Here is a 14,698-nt window from a genome sequence, read left to right as displayed (position 1 = left end):
CCAAAACCAAACAAACAATACAGAGAGGTTTGTTCCCTGTGTTCACAGCTTGATTCAATAATAGAACCCTTACTAAACAGTCCGTATTGAAGTGCAGGAACAAGACTCCCCCAATCAACAAGGCAATCTGCCTGAGGTACCTTGTAGATGTTGTGGCGGAACTCAAGCCAGGGGCACTGTCAGCTGTGTCTTGGGGAGGCGGGGGTGTGGTACCAGGAGGGGGAGGAACCGCGGCTACCCCTGTAGTGCTGGACACCGTCACCCCGGCGGGTAGGGTGTTGTAGTAGGCGGCAACATCAATTCCCGGAGGTGGAGGTGCCAGGCAATAGGTTCCATCAGGGAGCATGTAGTAGCTGTAATACATGGCTGCCACAGTTGCTACAAAGACACGTTTAAGAATAAATTTCTAATTAGAAGAAAACCACCCAACACAATACATTATTATATCAATACAAACACACTGAGAATCCGGATTCACACAACACACTAGGAAATCTGGCATCTTATTTCTTGTGGGGGAAAAAAAAAAACCTCCAAAAAAACCCCAAAGCAAAAAAGGTTCATCTTAACAGATTTAGTATGAGTAAGAAATATGTAGATTAAGGGACAGAAAGGAAATGTACTGAAGGTCATAGATGTGAATAAAGAAGTGAACTAGAGCAGGCACATTTAAAAAGGAGCTAGTATGAAATCATACTTCCTAATCTAATTTATGTCTGGAAATTTAACTCTCTTAAAACGATGTTTTCATTAAGAAAGAAATCTGCATGTATTCAAAATTAGCATTAACAAATGAAACCACTAGAATCACTATATACATATTAAACCCCTATATTACTATATATAGACACGCACGTACTTAAACATCAAAAAGTAGACAGCAATCAACAAAAAAATCAACAGCAATACAATGAACCATGCATTTGACCATGTGTTCCACACTAAAGGCTTCTCTGATTCTAAATATTTCTTGAGAGCGCAAAGGCATATTATATATTTCTATCATCCTTTAAGGACAGTTATTTTAGAATGTTCTAATTAGCTTAATAGATTTACAAGAAGTATCCACAATATAAGTGCAAGTGTTTTCTGCAGAAAACTATGTATAAACAGAAAATATTAACGTAAAATATCTCAAATTGATTACAGTAAGAGTTTGCACTTCTGGAAGCAAGGTTTAATCAATGCACTAAATTTCAATGAATTATTCTCTTAAAAGTATCATAAACATTCCCATGTGGCCGTATTTACTTTCTTCAAAGAATAAATTGTCTGTAATGAGAACAAAATAAAGTTCCGTCAAGTTTTAAAAGCAGGGAGAAGAGTTGCAAACTGACCTTGTTTTGGTACTAAATTATAATCTCCCAGTTTCTATCACATACATTCAGGTTCAAGCCTGACATGAAAGTAATCAAAAAACTGACTAGCCCTGTTCTATGAAGATACTTATTCTGATTTTAGTCTTTCTTGAAATAACCAGTGATTTTCAATTTCTTCCAGAAAAAACTTACTTCGATTTTATTAAGATTCCCTTATGGTACAGTTTGAAATACAAATTACTTCCATACATATTTGTCCCCACATATTACACTGACAACACCTGTAATCCTTCGGGGGTTCTGAATCTATACTGCATAAAAATCAACTCAGATTATTATGGTGATGACTGATCGGCAGCAACGTTACTGGAAAACCAAGAACTCAATCAGCACCCCATTACCCATTACTTATGTATGTATAATAACATGAAACTCTACTGTAGTGAAGGCTTCACTAGAAATTTTCTTCTATCTCAGTAGTGTTACACTGTCGGTCCCATAAATGAAAGGATAAGTTACATTTCTATATTTAAGGAATCAAGTCCTTTCAGAATTCTGAAAGCTGGAAAGAATTAAGAGGCATCTAAACTCATTTAAACTTGACTTTATCTTTTTAAGTATCAGAATTTACAAAATCTGCAGGAACAAAATAATACAATAATAAGGGTATTGTGCTAATCGTACTCACAGACTGGAGACTTACTTGGCCTCCTGCCTGCCCACCCCCCACATCCCATTCCTGGCTTTCCCAAGCTGCAATTCAACAGATACTCAGAACGGACCTTCAACGACTCAGGGGATTGCAGAAGAATAAATACACAGGATGAAGCATGAAGCCAGCATATTTTCTTCCCACCAGCATCCACATACAATTCATCAAAACACACCACCAGCTGCCTCCTCACAAAGCACTTACAATCAGAGGAATATTCTGCCTGTGATGTCTGCACAGCTGCCCCGTCTGTTGACTGTGGTGTAGATGAATTATTATCTGATTGTGCTTTGCGCACCAGGGCTGCAAGGGGGTGATCAGGGTCTACTACCTTCAAAGGCTGAAAATATTTTGAAGATAGAAAAAAAAATTAAAATCGGAAGTACATATTTTAAGAACAATATAATCAACGTATTTGGCGGAAGCAAATTTTTTTATGTTAATAGACATCAATAAATATGTGCAAATGCTGTAGTTACTGTTTTTGTAGCTCTAACATCAGAATCAATGTATTTGAAAATAAGTGAAAAACAAGACAAAAGCCACTTTCATGTAAACAGAAATTAATGACGAAAAAAAAAGTGGTTATTACTGTTAGCCAATGACTGCCATGTCTGTGATAAGCCACAGAACCTGCATTGTGTAAATATCAGTCAGCACCACAGCCATTCCTCTGAAAGCCTCAAATACGTACAACTGTCCATCACTCCCATTATTCCATCACTGCCCAGTCTCAGAAAATAAAAACAACTTGCACATCTAGCAATATTTACATTTAATGAGTAGTAAATTCTGATGCAATATTATTTGCTGGAACTGTTATTTCATGTCAACATGTCATCTACTAAAACCTAAGAAGAAAAAGATTTCTCTCTCAGCTTATATACAGAAGGCATTAAATACCTTAATCTCTTTGGTTCAACACAGGTTCTATAGGATAAAGTCTTAAGTGGTGCCCTCAATACCAGAGGGCACCAGAAACATAATTCCTTGGAAATGGAAAAATAACAATTTGTGTACTAGAGAAAAGGTAACTCAAAAGTCCACCAGAACAGACAATTACAGTCTGAAAAGAACCCCAGACCTTTGTCAATAATAGACCAGAGCACCTTCATATTAGAATTTTTGTGTCCATAAATCAGGTGTTTAACAAGATAAAAAGATAATTTTAATAATGTAAAGTACCTTCATGAGCTCTTCAAGCCTACTGCATTTTTTAGATGCAAAAAGACTTGGATGAAGATAATTTCCATCGTCGTCATCATCATCATCATCATCTTCCTCAGATTTGACTCTCGAGTCTAAATAAAAACAATGTCTGAATTTGATTTGGGTTTGCTATGATTTTGCTTTGGGGGACAATGATGATACAGGACAAGCATGAATTCTTAGGAAAGCATCATTCATGTAAATCAGCTTAGTCACAAAAGCATGGAGTCAAGATATTGCCCAACCTCAATAAAACTAAACACTAAATAGACAGACCAACCTTCTGTAGGACTTGAGCTATATGACTGTTTGTAAAACTATTACATCATAGCAGCTCCTGTAGCTGAAAGTTTCCATAAACAATATTTTTTCTTCTAAAGCTCCAATTTAAACAATTTTGAATCATCCCATCAATCTCAGCTGCAGTGGAATTCCAGAAAAAGTGGCTATTTTAACAAAACAACCAGCATCTGTTTCACTGATTCCCATCCTGAAGCCAGCATTTGCCAAGGAACAACTCACGTTTTTTCTCATCAGCTTTACTTTCCGAAGGAGCTGCATAGCGCCCTTCTTTCATGGCCTTCTGGATGAACTTGTAGTAGGGATTGAGGTAGTGATCAAACCGCAGAAAATCAAACTGGGAGTTGCGTGCTTGCTTGGCTTTCAGCATGATCTCAAACTGGGCTCCCTGCTTGCACACAAAGTTTGCAGTTCGCTCAATGATCGCATGCATTTTTGCTGTTGGTGGCTGTGGGAGTAAAATAACACTTATTTGTATTTTCATAAGCAGCTTGTACTGTGTTAGAACTCCAAAGGGAATCAGAACAGTAGTCTGCAGTAGTCCCTCTTGGCTTTCTTTAGCAACTTAAGTTTCGTAATCACTTAAAATTAGTGAAAGTATATCCGCCCTAAAAAATAACCCAAACAGTCCAAAACTTCCTCAGCTGCTCATTCTATTCCTTTTGCAAGATCCTCTTCTTCTACCAGCACTGTTGTTTCCGCATTGAACACCAAATGAAGAGGACAACAGATCCTGGACAACCTTGGCGTTACAATATCTCAAGGTGCTCTGAAGACTCAACATGTATGGTTTCCTTCCTAAAAGCTGTCCTTAATTCTTGTTATCTCTGAATGTGCAAATATTGCTCCCTAACCAGAAGTTTCTTACTTTGTATTTGCTTGGGAAGAACACCTTGCCTCTCAAGACCAACATACAAACTACAATTCCTATGTCCATTCCCTTGAAGAGTCACTGAACTCTTCAGCAATAAAGCAAAAGATAAACCAAATAAAGTTCAGCAGCAACCATGCTTTTTCACTCCAGAAATCCCTAGGGAGCAGTGTGATATCAAACCCAAGATGTGCAGAGAACAAGAGTACATTTAAAGAATTAATATTATTCACTGCTTTTAATTTCATACTCAGCTGTTTTGGCGTGTACTCAGTAAACTCTAAAAAAACAATCTGTGTGCCTATAAAGACTGAAGTGTCATATTAATGATTCAGTTTAGCTCACTCTGCACTTTTGCTGCACAGATAGACAGCTAGTTGAAAACCTCAAAAAATGTTTCTCAGAGGATTGGTAACACTTGAGACAATGGTGCTCCACATGCGGGGAAAAAGTCTGAATACTATCAAACATCTATTTTAAAAGCTGTTTTCTGCCAGCTGGATCCTTTACTAGGACATGTTCAATACGGAAAATAACTAGTTGTTTCAAGTTTTATTTGTCCTATTAAAACCCCCACAAAGATTATTTTAATGGGAGGGAATGAGGTTCTTAACAACTGATAACATTTTGTGCATTATCAGTTTCACATCATGCAACAAGTTCTTCTGTTTCTATCTCTCCTCAGAAGTTATTAGGTGAAAATTTCCTCTAACAGCTCACTTCAAGAGCATTCACAGACTTCTTAAAGTGCTCTAGTAAAGAACAATCATGTTTGCCCATAATCAGTTTTAAGCAGTGGAAGACCTTTGACCTGCTTCTCACAGTTCCTCTATTCTAAGTTCCTGAATGACATTACTGCTGCAATTGGAGCTGCCATACACTGAACATTCCATAGTTCTACATGGGTTTTTTTTGCTGCCTGACTTGTCTTCCTCATATATTTCCACTTCATATTGATCTGTATTACAGGAGATATAAAATATCTGTCCTTATTGAACTGCACCTTGCAGACTGGGAGCAAAATCTCCCAGTCTATCAAGCTGATTCTCAAATTTCTTAAACAGAATAAATATCTTCCATGGTAAAGCTATATGACTTGAATAGAACAGCAACAAAAATCAAGGCTTACAAAAAAATTCTCAAAATTCCCAATCCAAGGTTAAGTATACATTGATTTCAGAGCTGCTGTCTAGACATTTTGATGTTTCTTGGGTTTATTTTTTTTAATCAAAACCAAATACACCTATATTTGCTGACTGTTTATGTGAATATACTGGAGTCCAACTGCTCACTGAGAAATTACTTCAGTAAGCCCCACACTGCACTATGCAACGTACATAAGAAATATATCCTAAATTTCAGAAAAAAAACTCAAGCCAAGCAGCTATCTAAACCCACACTCTTTCACCAGCAGGTAGGTTTTAGAAACAGTATCAAAATGCAAAATAAGAAGCTTTTTCTGAAAACTTAAGGTTCCTCAAATAAAAGCTAATGAAGAAGAAAAACAGTTACACAAATACTCTGTGCTCACTATTACTTATTCTAATGGTGTGTTCTGAATCTTCACTGGCCAAGGTTATCAAGGTGAAAATACCAATGTGAGCCCACATCTAAATTAACACTTTCACAACCACAGTTATACAAGAAAGAATATTACCTGATTTTCCAGCATCTTTTATGAAACTTGAAATACACTGAAAACCCTTATAGTTAGACCTGTACTCAAGTAGGTGTCCAGCTCCCTTCAAGAACAATACGCAAGTCCAATTAAGTCTACAGAACACTTAGCAAATTCTAGCAACATCACATGAAGGAAGGAGCTTCTATGTACTAATACTTTCAAGGTATTTCAGACTTTGTAGAAATAAATTACTGTTTTTCTCCTAGAATATGCTAGTTATATTAAAAAAATAAAAAGATGGCATTAATACTTGATCAGTTCCTATCCCCCTCAGACTGGGACCCAATTAAAGTGATTCTAGAAAAGAATTCTTGACCAGAAGAAAACTTTTGGTTTAATGGTCCTTTATGTTTGGAATGTTGAACCTTACATCTCAGCAAGCATCCATTCCAAGAACAACTGCCTCTTCTCTGTATTAGCTAAAATAATATCACAAGTGATACCAAATGCACTTAGCATAAGCACAGCAATCATTTCAGTGTGAAAAAGAAGATTTAAGGGTGTTCATGGAACTCAAGAGTTCAAGGCAGAACATTTGAAATTAAGTTACTATATTACAATAATTTAAAATGTACCACACTAAAAGTTAACTGAAAAAAAACCTAACTCAACCACCAAATACAACACCATCAACTGCTCAAAAGCTGGCAGAAGTGTAGGCTGCATTACATGTACACATACCAGTTCCACATCAGAAGGTACATTCAGTCCTGGAGGGGCAACAAAAGGTTCCTCATTTTCCTCTGTATTTTCTGTCTGAGCTGTTTCTGCAAGAAATGCCAGAACAAAGTATTTTGGAAAAAAAACAAAGTACACAAATGTTTAAAAAATATAGAAAAAAAGTATTTTCTAAAGGATGCGCAATCAAGGAATTTATCAAATGTGGCTGTATGAACAGCATTTACACTGAAAACATTTAAATATGGTTAAAAAAATAATTTGTATTACATTCCTTTATTTGCTATAGCAGAAATGCTCCTCTGAAAATATTTCACTTTACAGACTTTTATAATAATTGAAGTAAAACGTTTACTTTAAGTAACTTGTATTATTATCTATTCTACTAGCCTTAAGAGAAATTGTATTATCCTTTTCCCCTGACAGATTAGAAAAAGTGCAGGAACACCTGACCATGGGAGCAGTGGAAACAGCAGAACAACCTTGTAACGAATGAGATGTCGCAGCGATTACTGAGGACAAACCATGCAACAAAGGGAATTCACTTGTTTTGTTACTTTCTGGTGGGTTAATTTTTTTTTTTTTTTTTGTAATGAACTCAAATAGTTTAACTCCACAAAGGTACAGAGACATTTCAGCAGCAAAGAAAGAAGGAAAGAGCAGCAGACAAGGATAGACAGCTTCTTTTGGCAGCAGCTCCAACTAACTGTATTTGGTTACAGGGTCTTAAACAAGTGAATTAAACCCCAGAAAAGACAATCAATTCTGCTTCAGTACAAAAGTACACAATCTCTCAGACACGGCAAAGAACAATAAATAAACTTTAGTACCTAAAATGATCTTGCATTGCAACACAACAACTTGGGGAAAGAAAAGCACATTTCATACCACAGTAACCCATCAGTATACAGTAAGTCAATCCAATTGTTAATTAAACAATCCTCACTTTACTAAGACATAGTTCAACAACATTTGAAACCTTCCTTAAGAATGTATGATAAAAACATGAAGTCACTGGAGTTATAGATGAGAACATGACAGCTGAATTCTGTATTTTTGAGGTCATGGAGGAGGGCACACTAAGCTGAAGACAGACTCATTTACAGCAATTAAGATGACAAAATCTAAACTTAAAAATATACATTCTTATTAATTACTATTTTATTCTTAAAATTATAATTTTCATCTTGACTGAAAAACACAGTGTTAGCAGACGGCCAGTGTAAGGAATAATTTTTTTTTTTCTGATTAAGAATCTGCATGACAGCAGAATTAAATTCTCTGACTACTGCAGTATTGACTGTGCTATAGCAGGAAAACATTTTTAAGCTCATCAAGAAAAAAGTCTGCAAAAACTCAGTAGAGTCCCATAAAGACTTTGATGAAATGCTTTCAGAATTTTTAAATGCATTTTAATAGCACATATATTTTAAACCCCCAACTGCAAGACAGAAATGCTATATCGCCCCTCAAAATTAACCCTTGTTATTTTAACCCCTTACCTCTTTGTCTTGCAGGCTGATGCTCCTCCTCTTCAGTGGGTTCTGAAGGGTCATAATAATCACTTCCATAACGGAATCCCACTGCATTATAGGTACCATCCTCTGCCAAAGCTTCACTGAGTCTTTTATATTCCTCCTCTTGAATAAAAATGCGATTACCAACATTACAACATATTCAGAAGCTAATTTATTAAAAAAGAAGAAGTAATGTTTCTTACTTTAGTTTTTAAATAAGAAGTTTTCTCCTGATCATTTTAGCTTTCATTAAAAACTGAACAGAAAAGCACAGCATGTACACATGCTGACCATTTATTTCTTCTCGAAGAGACACAGGCTGTGGATTAAGGCATTCTAATGCAATTATGCATATAAAAGCATGGAATTTCCTTTAAACAACACTAAAAATGAAGCAGAATGTATTTATTTTGGGGGGTCTGAAATCCCAGTCTGCCCTCAGAATCTGGGCAATTTCTGTGTGGATCTACAGTTAAACTATCCTGAGGTCCTCTCACATACGCAAAGACTCCTGCTTTTCGAATCCACTGGATACTGTCAAGATAACATCAGAAAAAGAGAGTATAAATTTAGGAGTAAATTTAGTTTCATAATAATTTATAAACCTGCTTTTTTTTAATAACCATGTTATTCCTTGAGCAATACCTTGCCTTGCCTCCTCCTCAAGCAAGTCCGTATGCAAGGCTAAATACCTCTCTTCATCACAGAGGGCTTCTATTCTAGCCTCCTCTTCGGACAATTGATAATCTCTGTTCCAGGTTGAATACTCAGCATCATATTCAGAAAGGTCATGCAGGTGACCACGCCCATCATACCTGCAGGATGAAACAGCTGGTCAATGCAAAGAACTTAGGGCTTGGGTTTATGCGACTACTTAAATACTTACCCAATAAAAATGAAAAAAAAACCAAAAACTTATATGTTAACGCATACTCCCTTTTAGAAGTTACAATTAATTTTGCTAATCATTTGTCACCAACTAGCGAAAATTTGTTTAATAGTCTAAATTCCTCTCAAAGAAACTAATAAATTATTACAATTAAAGGCAAAGGTATCCTTTAATAGTTTAAGTGGGATCCATTTCCTTAACAGCTCTTACCGTACGTGCTTCAACCAACCAATCAATGTCACTTGCAAAATACGTTTTTTCTGGAAAGTCAAATAGCTTACATTCACACAAACCCGAGTACATAAATACCTATCCGTAAGAACCAAACGGTCGAAATTTCCTCGCTTCTTTCTGCTAGTCCCGAACTCTCAGGAGAAATCTTCACCATAGAAACTTGCGTCCATTGGAGGTAAAATCATGGCTAGGCTCGGCCCCTAGCCATTTGGCTGAGGAAATAAGTTCTGGGTTATGTGATAGAGAGACACACATACATAGGAACAGTAACATAAACATGCAATTTAAGGAGGTTCACCGCAAAAATCGGCAAAGATCAAAGATGTACAGTTCCTTTCTAGTAAGAAATCACTTTATTTGCAGGAAAAGCACTGCATTGGGATATTGTTTATGCATCAGTAAGAGAAACTGATTGGAAAGTAAAGTGACAGTAAGCTCAACTCCGCTGAGGTGTCTTCCCACACACAACTCTTGACTTGTGCCAACTTGCTAGACCAAAAACAAAGAAAGTAAATATTCTTATAGCAAAAAGCAAATGAAACATAGGTCTGGTTAATCAAGCTCTGTCCACAAGCAAACTTGAACCCAAGTCTTTTCACAACAATGTGCTTTTCTCAAAATGATGAAAATGAAGACTTCCTGCTGCTGGAGATAAAAGGAATCTAAGCTTCCAAAGGAATTTGTAAGATTAGCAATTGCAAGCTGCCTTAATTCACAAATGCACGTTATTTGGTATTTCAGTATGTGTGTACAGGCACGCATATACTTAGTGTTTGATCCTTACAATTTCTGTAACACCTGTGAATGGGGCTCTGCTGCAGAGCACCCCAAAAACGGCCTCTACCTATGAATGAGACCAATCACTGAAATTATTTTAATTAGAAGTGTGCAACACATTTCCATTGTTGTGTAGGTGAGAAATGAAACATAGCTAGCTACAAATATTTATGGCTGTTTTGTTCTGCCTTCGTGTCTACTCCAATTTCACAAATTTATTTCAATGGTAATGATCATTAATGGTGTAAGCACCAAAACAGTGAAAGGGTATTTCTTTTTTCTCCAGTCCTATGGAAGGCAATCAAAAGACCTTCCCTTACTGACATTTTTCCAAGACAAATACAGCTTTTAAGTCAAAATAAGAAAATCCTGTCTAGCACCAAAGCAGTGATGAAACTGAGGGAACAAGTATCTACAGTATGTTATGTGACCCTTTTCAAACCAAAATCCTTCCATCCTTCCCACTGAGGTTTTCAGGGTCAGCCACAACTCTTATATTACTCTTTCAGTGCTCCACTCAAATATAACCAACCTGATGTCTCATCTTCAGTTTGTCCATCAAAATATTCAGGTAACCCTTTCTGAATGAGTTTATTTCCAAATCCCACCCTGCAGTGCTCAAACAACTCAAGAGACCAGAAGGAACATCAAAGCAGATTGTATTACTCTCTGTGGCCACGAACCTGGACCTATGGCAGAACAACCAAAAGAAGCCAGCCCTAACATAAAATTTCAAGAGCAAGCACCCAAAATCAAATCCATTCTGTCCAATACAGTAAATCATGGCACCAGGAAAAGAGACCAAGAACTGCTTTTGAGATGTCCCATCAACAGCCTGCAGCCAGATTATGTAGGAGAAACAGGAAATCTTCATTTCCTTTAAGGTGGATAAACATCTTTGCATTCCCCACACTGCCCTGCTCTCACCTACAGAACATACAATGTGCCTACTAAATACTCCCACAATCAGGATCCCCTGGATTCCAAGTGAAAAAAGCGGATGTTTGTGGTTTGCACTAAAAAGGAACATATCGTTCCCACTCTCCACCCTGCCAACCCTGCCTGGACAAGTGGAGCAGAAAGACCCATCACACCCTGAGTTGCCAGGCGGAGAGGAACCTCAGAGCGCTCCCAGAGCGGGAACCGCAAGTTCCCGCAGCCAGGGCCCTGCAGCACTGCCAGCGCCCTCGGAGCGCTGTGCCGAGGAGCTGCCTCCAGCCTCGTCACGGAGATCCCGGCGCGCCTGCAGAGCCAGCCGTCTGCTCAACCCCCGCCCGCACTGCCCACAGCACAAGGGGGGGAACAGAAAGAGGCTATCACAGGAGATCTCGCAGCACAGTCTGGGGGTTGTGTTACACCGACCTATCGATCATGATCTTGGGGTCTCCCATCCAAGGAATAAGGTGTCGCCCCTGCTCCTGGTACTGAGCCTTCTCATCATCCCGAAACAGCTTGCAGGCATAGCCGAACACCAGCAGCTCCACACGGCTACTCCCGCCTCCACCTCCACCTCCTCCGGGGGACCCGGGCACCGTTCCCCCGCCTGACAACAACATTAGAGGCGGTGGGCCTGCTTCTTCTGCAGTCCGTCGAGACCCTCCGAGCCCTCCGTACATCACCGGGGAGCGCAGCGAGGCGAAGGCAACTGGCAGGAGCAGCGACTGTCCGAGCAGCGAGTCCCCGCACGGCCGGGCCCGCGCTAAAGCCCCCGGCCGCAGAGCGCCACAGCCGCCATCACCCGAGACAAAATGGCGAGGGTTCCGCTTCCGCCGGCGACGCGGGACAGGGCCGGGCTGCCTTTTGGCGGCCGCAGATTCGCGTCAGGCTCCGGCAGCCCGGGTGTTAAATCCGAGGGTAACGGGACTCCGCCGTGCCGGCGAGGACACTGCGCGTTCGGTGACAACGGTCGAGGCCCGGCGGGGCGGCGGAGCCGCGGGCACGGCCGTGACGAACGGCGGGGCGCTCTGAGGGCCGCCCGGGCCCGGACGGACCCGAGGAGCTTAGGGACAAAACCGCGTCGTGGGCCCCGTGTCCGCCACGCTGCTCCGGAGGCTGAGGGACCTCGAGGCAGTGCGGCACAAAGCGGGAATCAACCTCGGGCTGCGCCCGTGAAGCTCGAGGGGAAAGCCTGGGAGGCAGGCTGGGAATCACAGAATCCGTGCTGTTGGGAAAAGAGCTCTGATGCCATCGAGTCCAATTTATGACCCAACACCACCTTATCAAGCAGGCCAGGGCACCGAGTGCCACGTCCAGCCTTTCTTTACTTGCCTTGACTGTTGGCTGATCATTGATGCTTAAGGGGTCAAAAAAAGCATTGGTTTGATCTGACATCCCCATGCCTGGAGCATGCAGCTCTTAGGATTCATCAAAAGTTAAATAAAACAGCCAACCAAACAAAAACTTCCCAAAACAGACACCATTCCCCCAAACAAACAAAAAACAACCCAAAAATTGCACAGAAAATACCAGGAAATTAAATTGCATCATTTTATTGTTCATTTAGAGAATCCCATGTCTCTCTGCAGACTCTGTTAGCTATTTGGGTAGGTCCCATACAAACATGCGTCCTTATAATTAATTACTTCATTATTTGATTTTTTTTCCCATTAAATGTAAATTTTAGGACAGAATCAAATGTGTTTTCAAATATTAACATTTGTATAGTGAATGTTTCCATGATTATACGTCAATGTATAAATTTGTAAAGTCAAATTTCAGCTTAAAATTTTTAAAACACCATAACAGAGAAAAAATAAACTTCTCACAGGGAAGCAGGTTAGTCTTTCACAAAGTATTAGACTTTCTGAACACTAATCAATCTGATTTAAGAAAAGCTTTTTAAAGAAGAAAAGATAACTCCATTTGTTTCCCTGCCTCTTTTTTTGCACATCTCATACTTCTCTGCCCTCCTAGCCTCTCTTTTTGCGGACTTAACTTTTGCTCAGCAGTTACACCTACACACCATGTGATTTTTCCTCTCATCAGGTAAACATGATCTCTGATACCAATCTTGATAAAGAATTAGAAGTTTAAGCTCGTTTGACAAAAACGCCTCAGTGACACTGAAAATTGTAGCACTAAGCATTTCTGTCCATACTGTGAGCCCATCCCTGTTTCCATGAGCCAGCAGGAGCCCAAACTGGGCAATTTCTGGCCCAAGTCAGAGCCCAGCAGCTGAAGAAGTGACAGTCACCATTACTTAGAGCCACCTGGGAGCAGGAAACTTCTTCATTGCTAATTTCACTTGTCTGAACCATAAAAAGCTCATTATCCTGAAAGCTGCACTTTTATGTTATCCTGTAGGCAAAGTCAATACCAGGAGAACTCTCACACACACTATACTGATTAATATTTGATCTATCATAATTGTAATCAGCAAAAATTCTTTTTTTTCTGTGAAACATGAGCCCTCATTTGCATTGCTTTCCCCCACCTTCTCAGTAAGAGAGAAATGACATTTTAATAGAATTTTATACTCATTAAATTAAAATGTCAAAAGTAATATTTAATGAGTCATAATCCTGCTAGTCACACTCCCTTGATCTTAATTATAATCTCAGATTTTTTTTTTTTAATGACTATCACTTTATTAGAAACTTTTCTGAAGGCTGGGGTATACCAGGACCAGAAAGTAAACAAACAAGCAAAGAAGCCAATACATGTCCTGCTCCTAGGCTTGGGGACTGCAAGTCTAAAAATGAGTAAGCAGCTTTCACCAGTTTTAATGTACTGACAGAAGTACTACTGTCATTTATTTGGGAATAAATCAGAAAGTATTGACACCAACAGTCAGGTCACCAAAACTCCCTTCTTTTTAATGATTATTAAATTTTTTGGCCACTGGGACAGTCTTCAGAAACAGATACCTCATTTTTATGAGAGTAGCTCTACATTCATCTGGAAGATGAAAACCCTGGGATCTACTTTGCAGTTCACTTCACCCCAGCTGCTGAATTTTTCATTTCAAGCAATTAAGAAAAAAGATAAGTGGAATGTTGCTTAAGATTTAAAAGACCAGAAAACAACTTACAAATTGCTTTACAAATATAACACAAATCTTGGAATTAGAAGTGAAGTATAATGTTCAAATAAATTTCTCAAACATTTTGGAATTTATTTCAGCTCAGAAATCAAGCCACATTATCAAGGACCATTCAAGGCAGTTAGAAAGAAATGTGTAGTGCTAACAAATTATAGAATTAAAAAAAAAAAAAAAATATCCTCTTTTCTTACTATACAGGCACACTCCAAGAGTCATTCAAAACCATATATGCAATACTGAAATGATTTTACACTGCGTGTCACTTCAGCTTAAAAGGATAAAAATTTATTTCCTTAATCTCTTAATGCAGGCTTGTGTGTTTCTTTTTTTTAAACCTAAATTAATTTCAGCAAATTATGTGATTATAGCTATTTCCAAACCCTTTTCTGAACCAACAGATGTTCTTAAAACAAGGAAAACAAGAAGAGACAGCAGGTAAAAGAAAAAGAATGTTATTCTGGAGAAGGCA

The 14,698-nt window shown here is 38.8% G+C and overlaps 1 protein-coding gene across 8 annotated transcripts in view; it reads right to left on the bottom strand.

Moving 5' to 3' along the window:
• SFSWAP (splicing factor SWAP) overlaps window positions 1-12,000 on the bottom strand; it is a 37,847-nt gene extending 25,847 nt beyond the window's left edge. Inside the window, exons 1-8 of one of the 8 annotated variants that reach the window (XM_072936245.1) lie at window positions 11,550-12,000; window positions 8,933-9,102; window positions 8,273-8,410; window positions 6,774-6,859; window positions 3,763-3,988; window positions 3,217-3,332; window positions 2,236-2,371; window positions 141-378 (exon numbers count right to left, since the gene is read on the bottom strand). In XM_072936245.1, the coding sequence (XP_072792346.1) occupies window positions 141-378; window positions 2,236-2,371; window positions 3,217-3,332; window positions 3,763-3,988; window positions 6,774-6,859; window positions 8,273-8,410; window positions 8,933-9,102; window positions 11,550-11,803 (1,364 nt within the window). In that variant the 5' untranslated portion in view covers window positions 11,804-12,000. Of the gene's footprint in view, window positions 1-140; window positions 379-2,235; window positions 2,372-3,216; window positions 3,333-3,762; window positions 3,989-6,773; window positions 6,860-8,272; window positions 8,411-8,932 lie in introns of all 8 variants that reach the window. The other 7 variants (XM_030285898.4, XM_072936246.1, XM_072936247.1 and 4 more) reach the window with 7 other exon arrangements.
• Window positions 12,001-14,698: the final 2,698 nt, after the last annotated feature.

The sequence above is a fragment of the Taeniopygia guttata genome, chromosome 15 (genome assembly GCF_048771995.1).
Source record: "Taeniopygia guttata chromosome 15, bTaeGut7.mat, whole genome shotgun sequence".
NCBI classification, from domain to species: Eukaryota; Metazoa; Chordata; class Aves; order Passeriformes; family Estrildidae; genus Taeniopygia; species Taeniopygia guttata.
The sequence above is the reverse complement of the archived record's forward strand: the minus strand, read 5'-3'. Positions and strand labels throughout refer to the sequence as shown.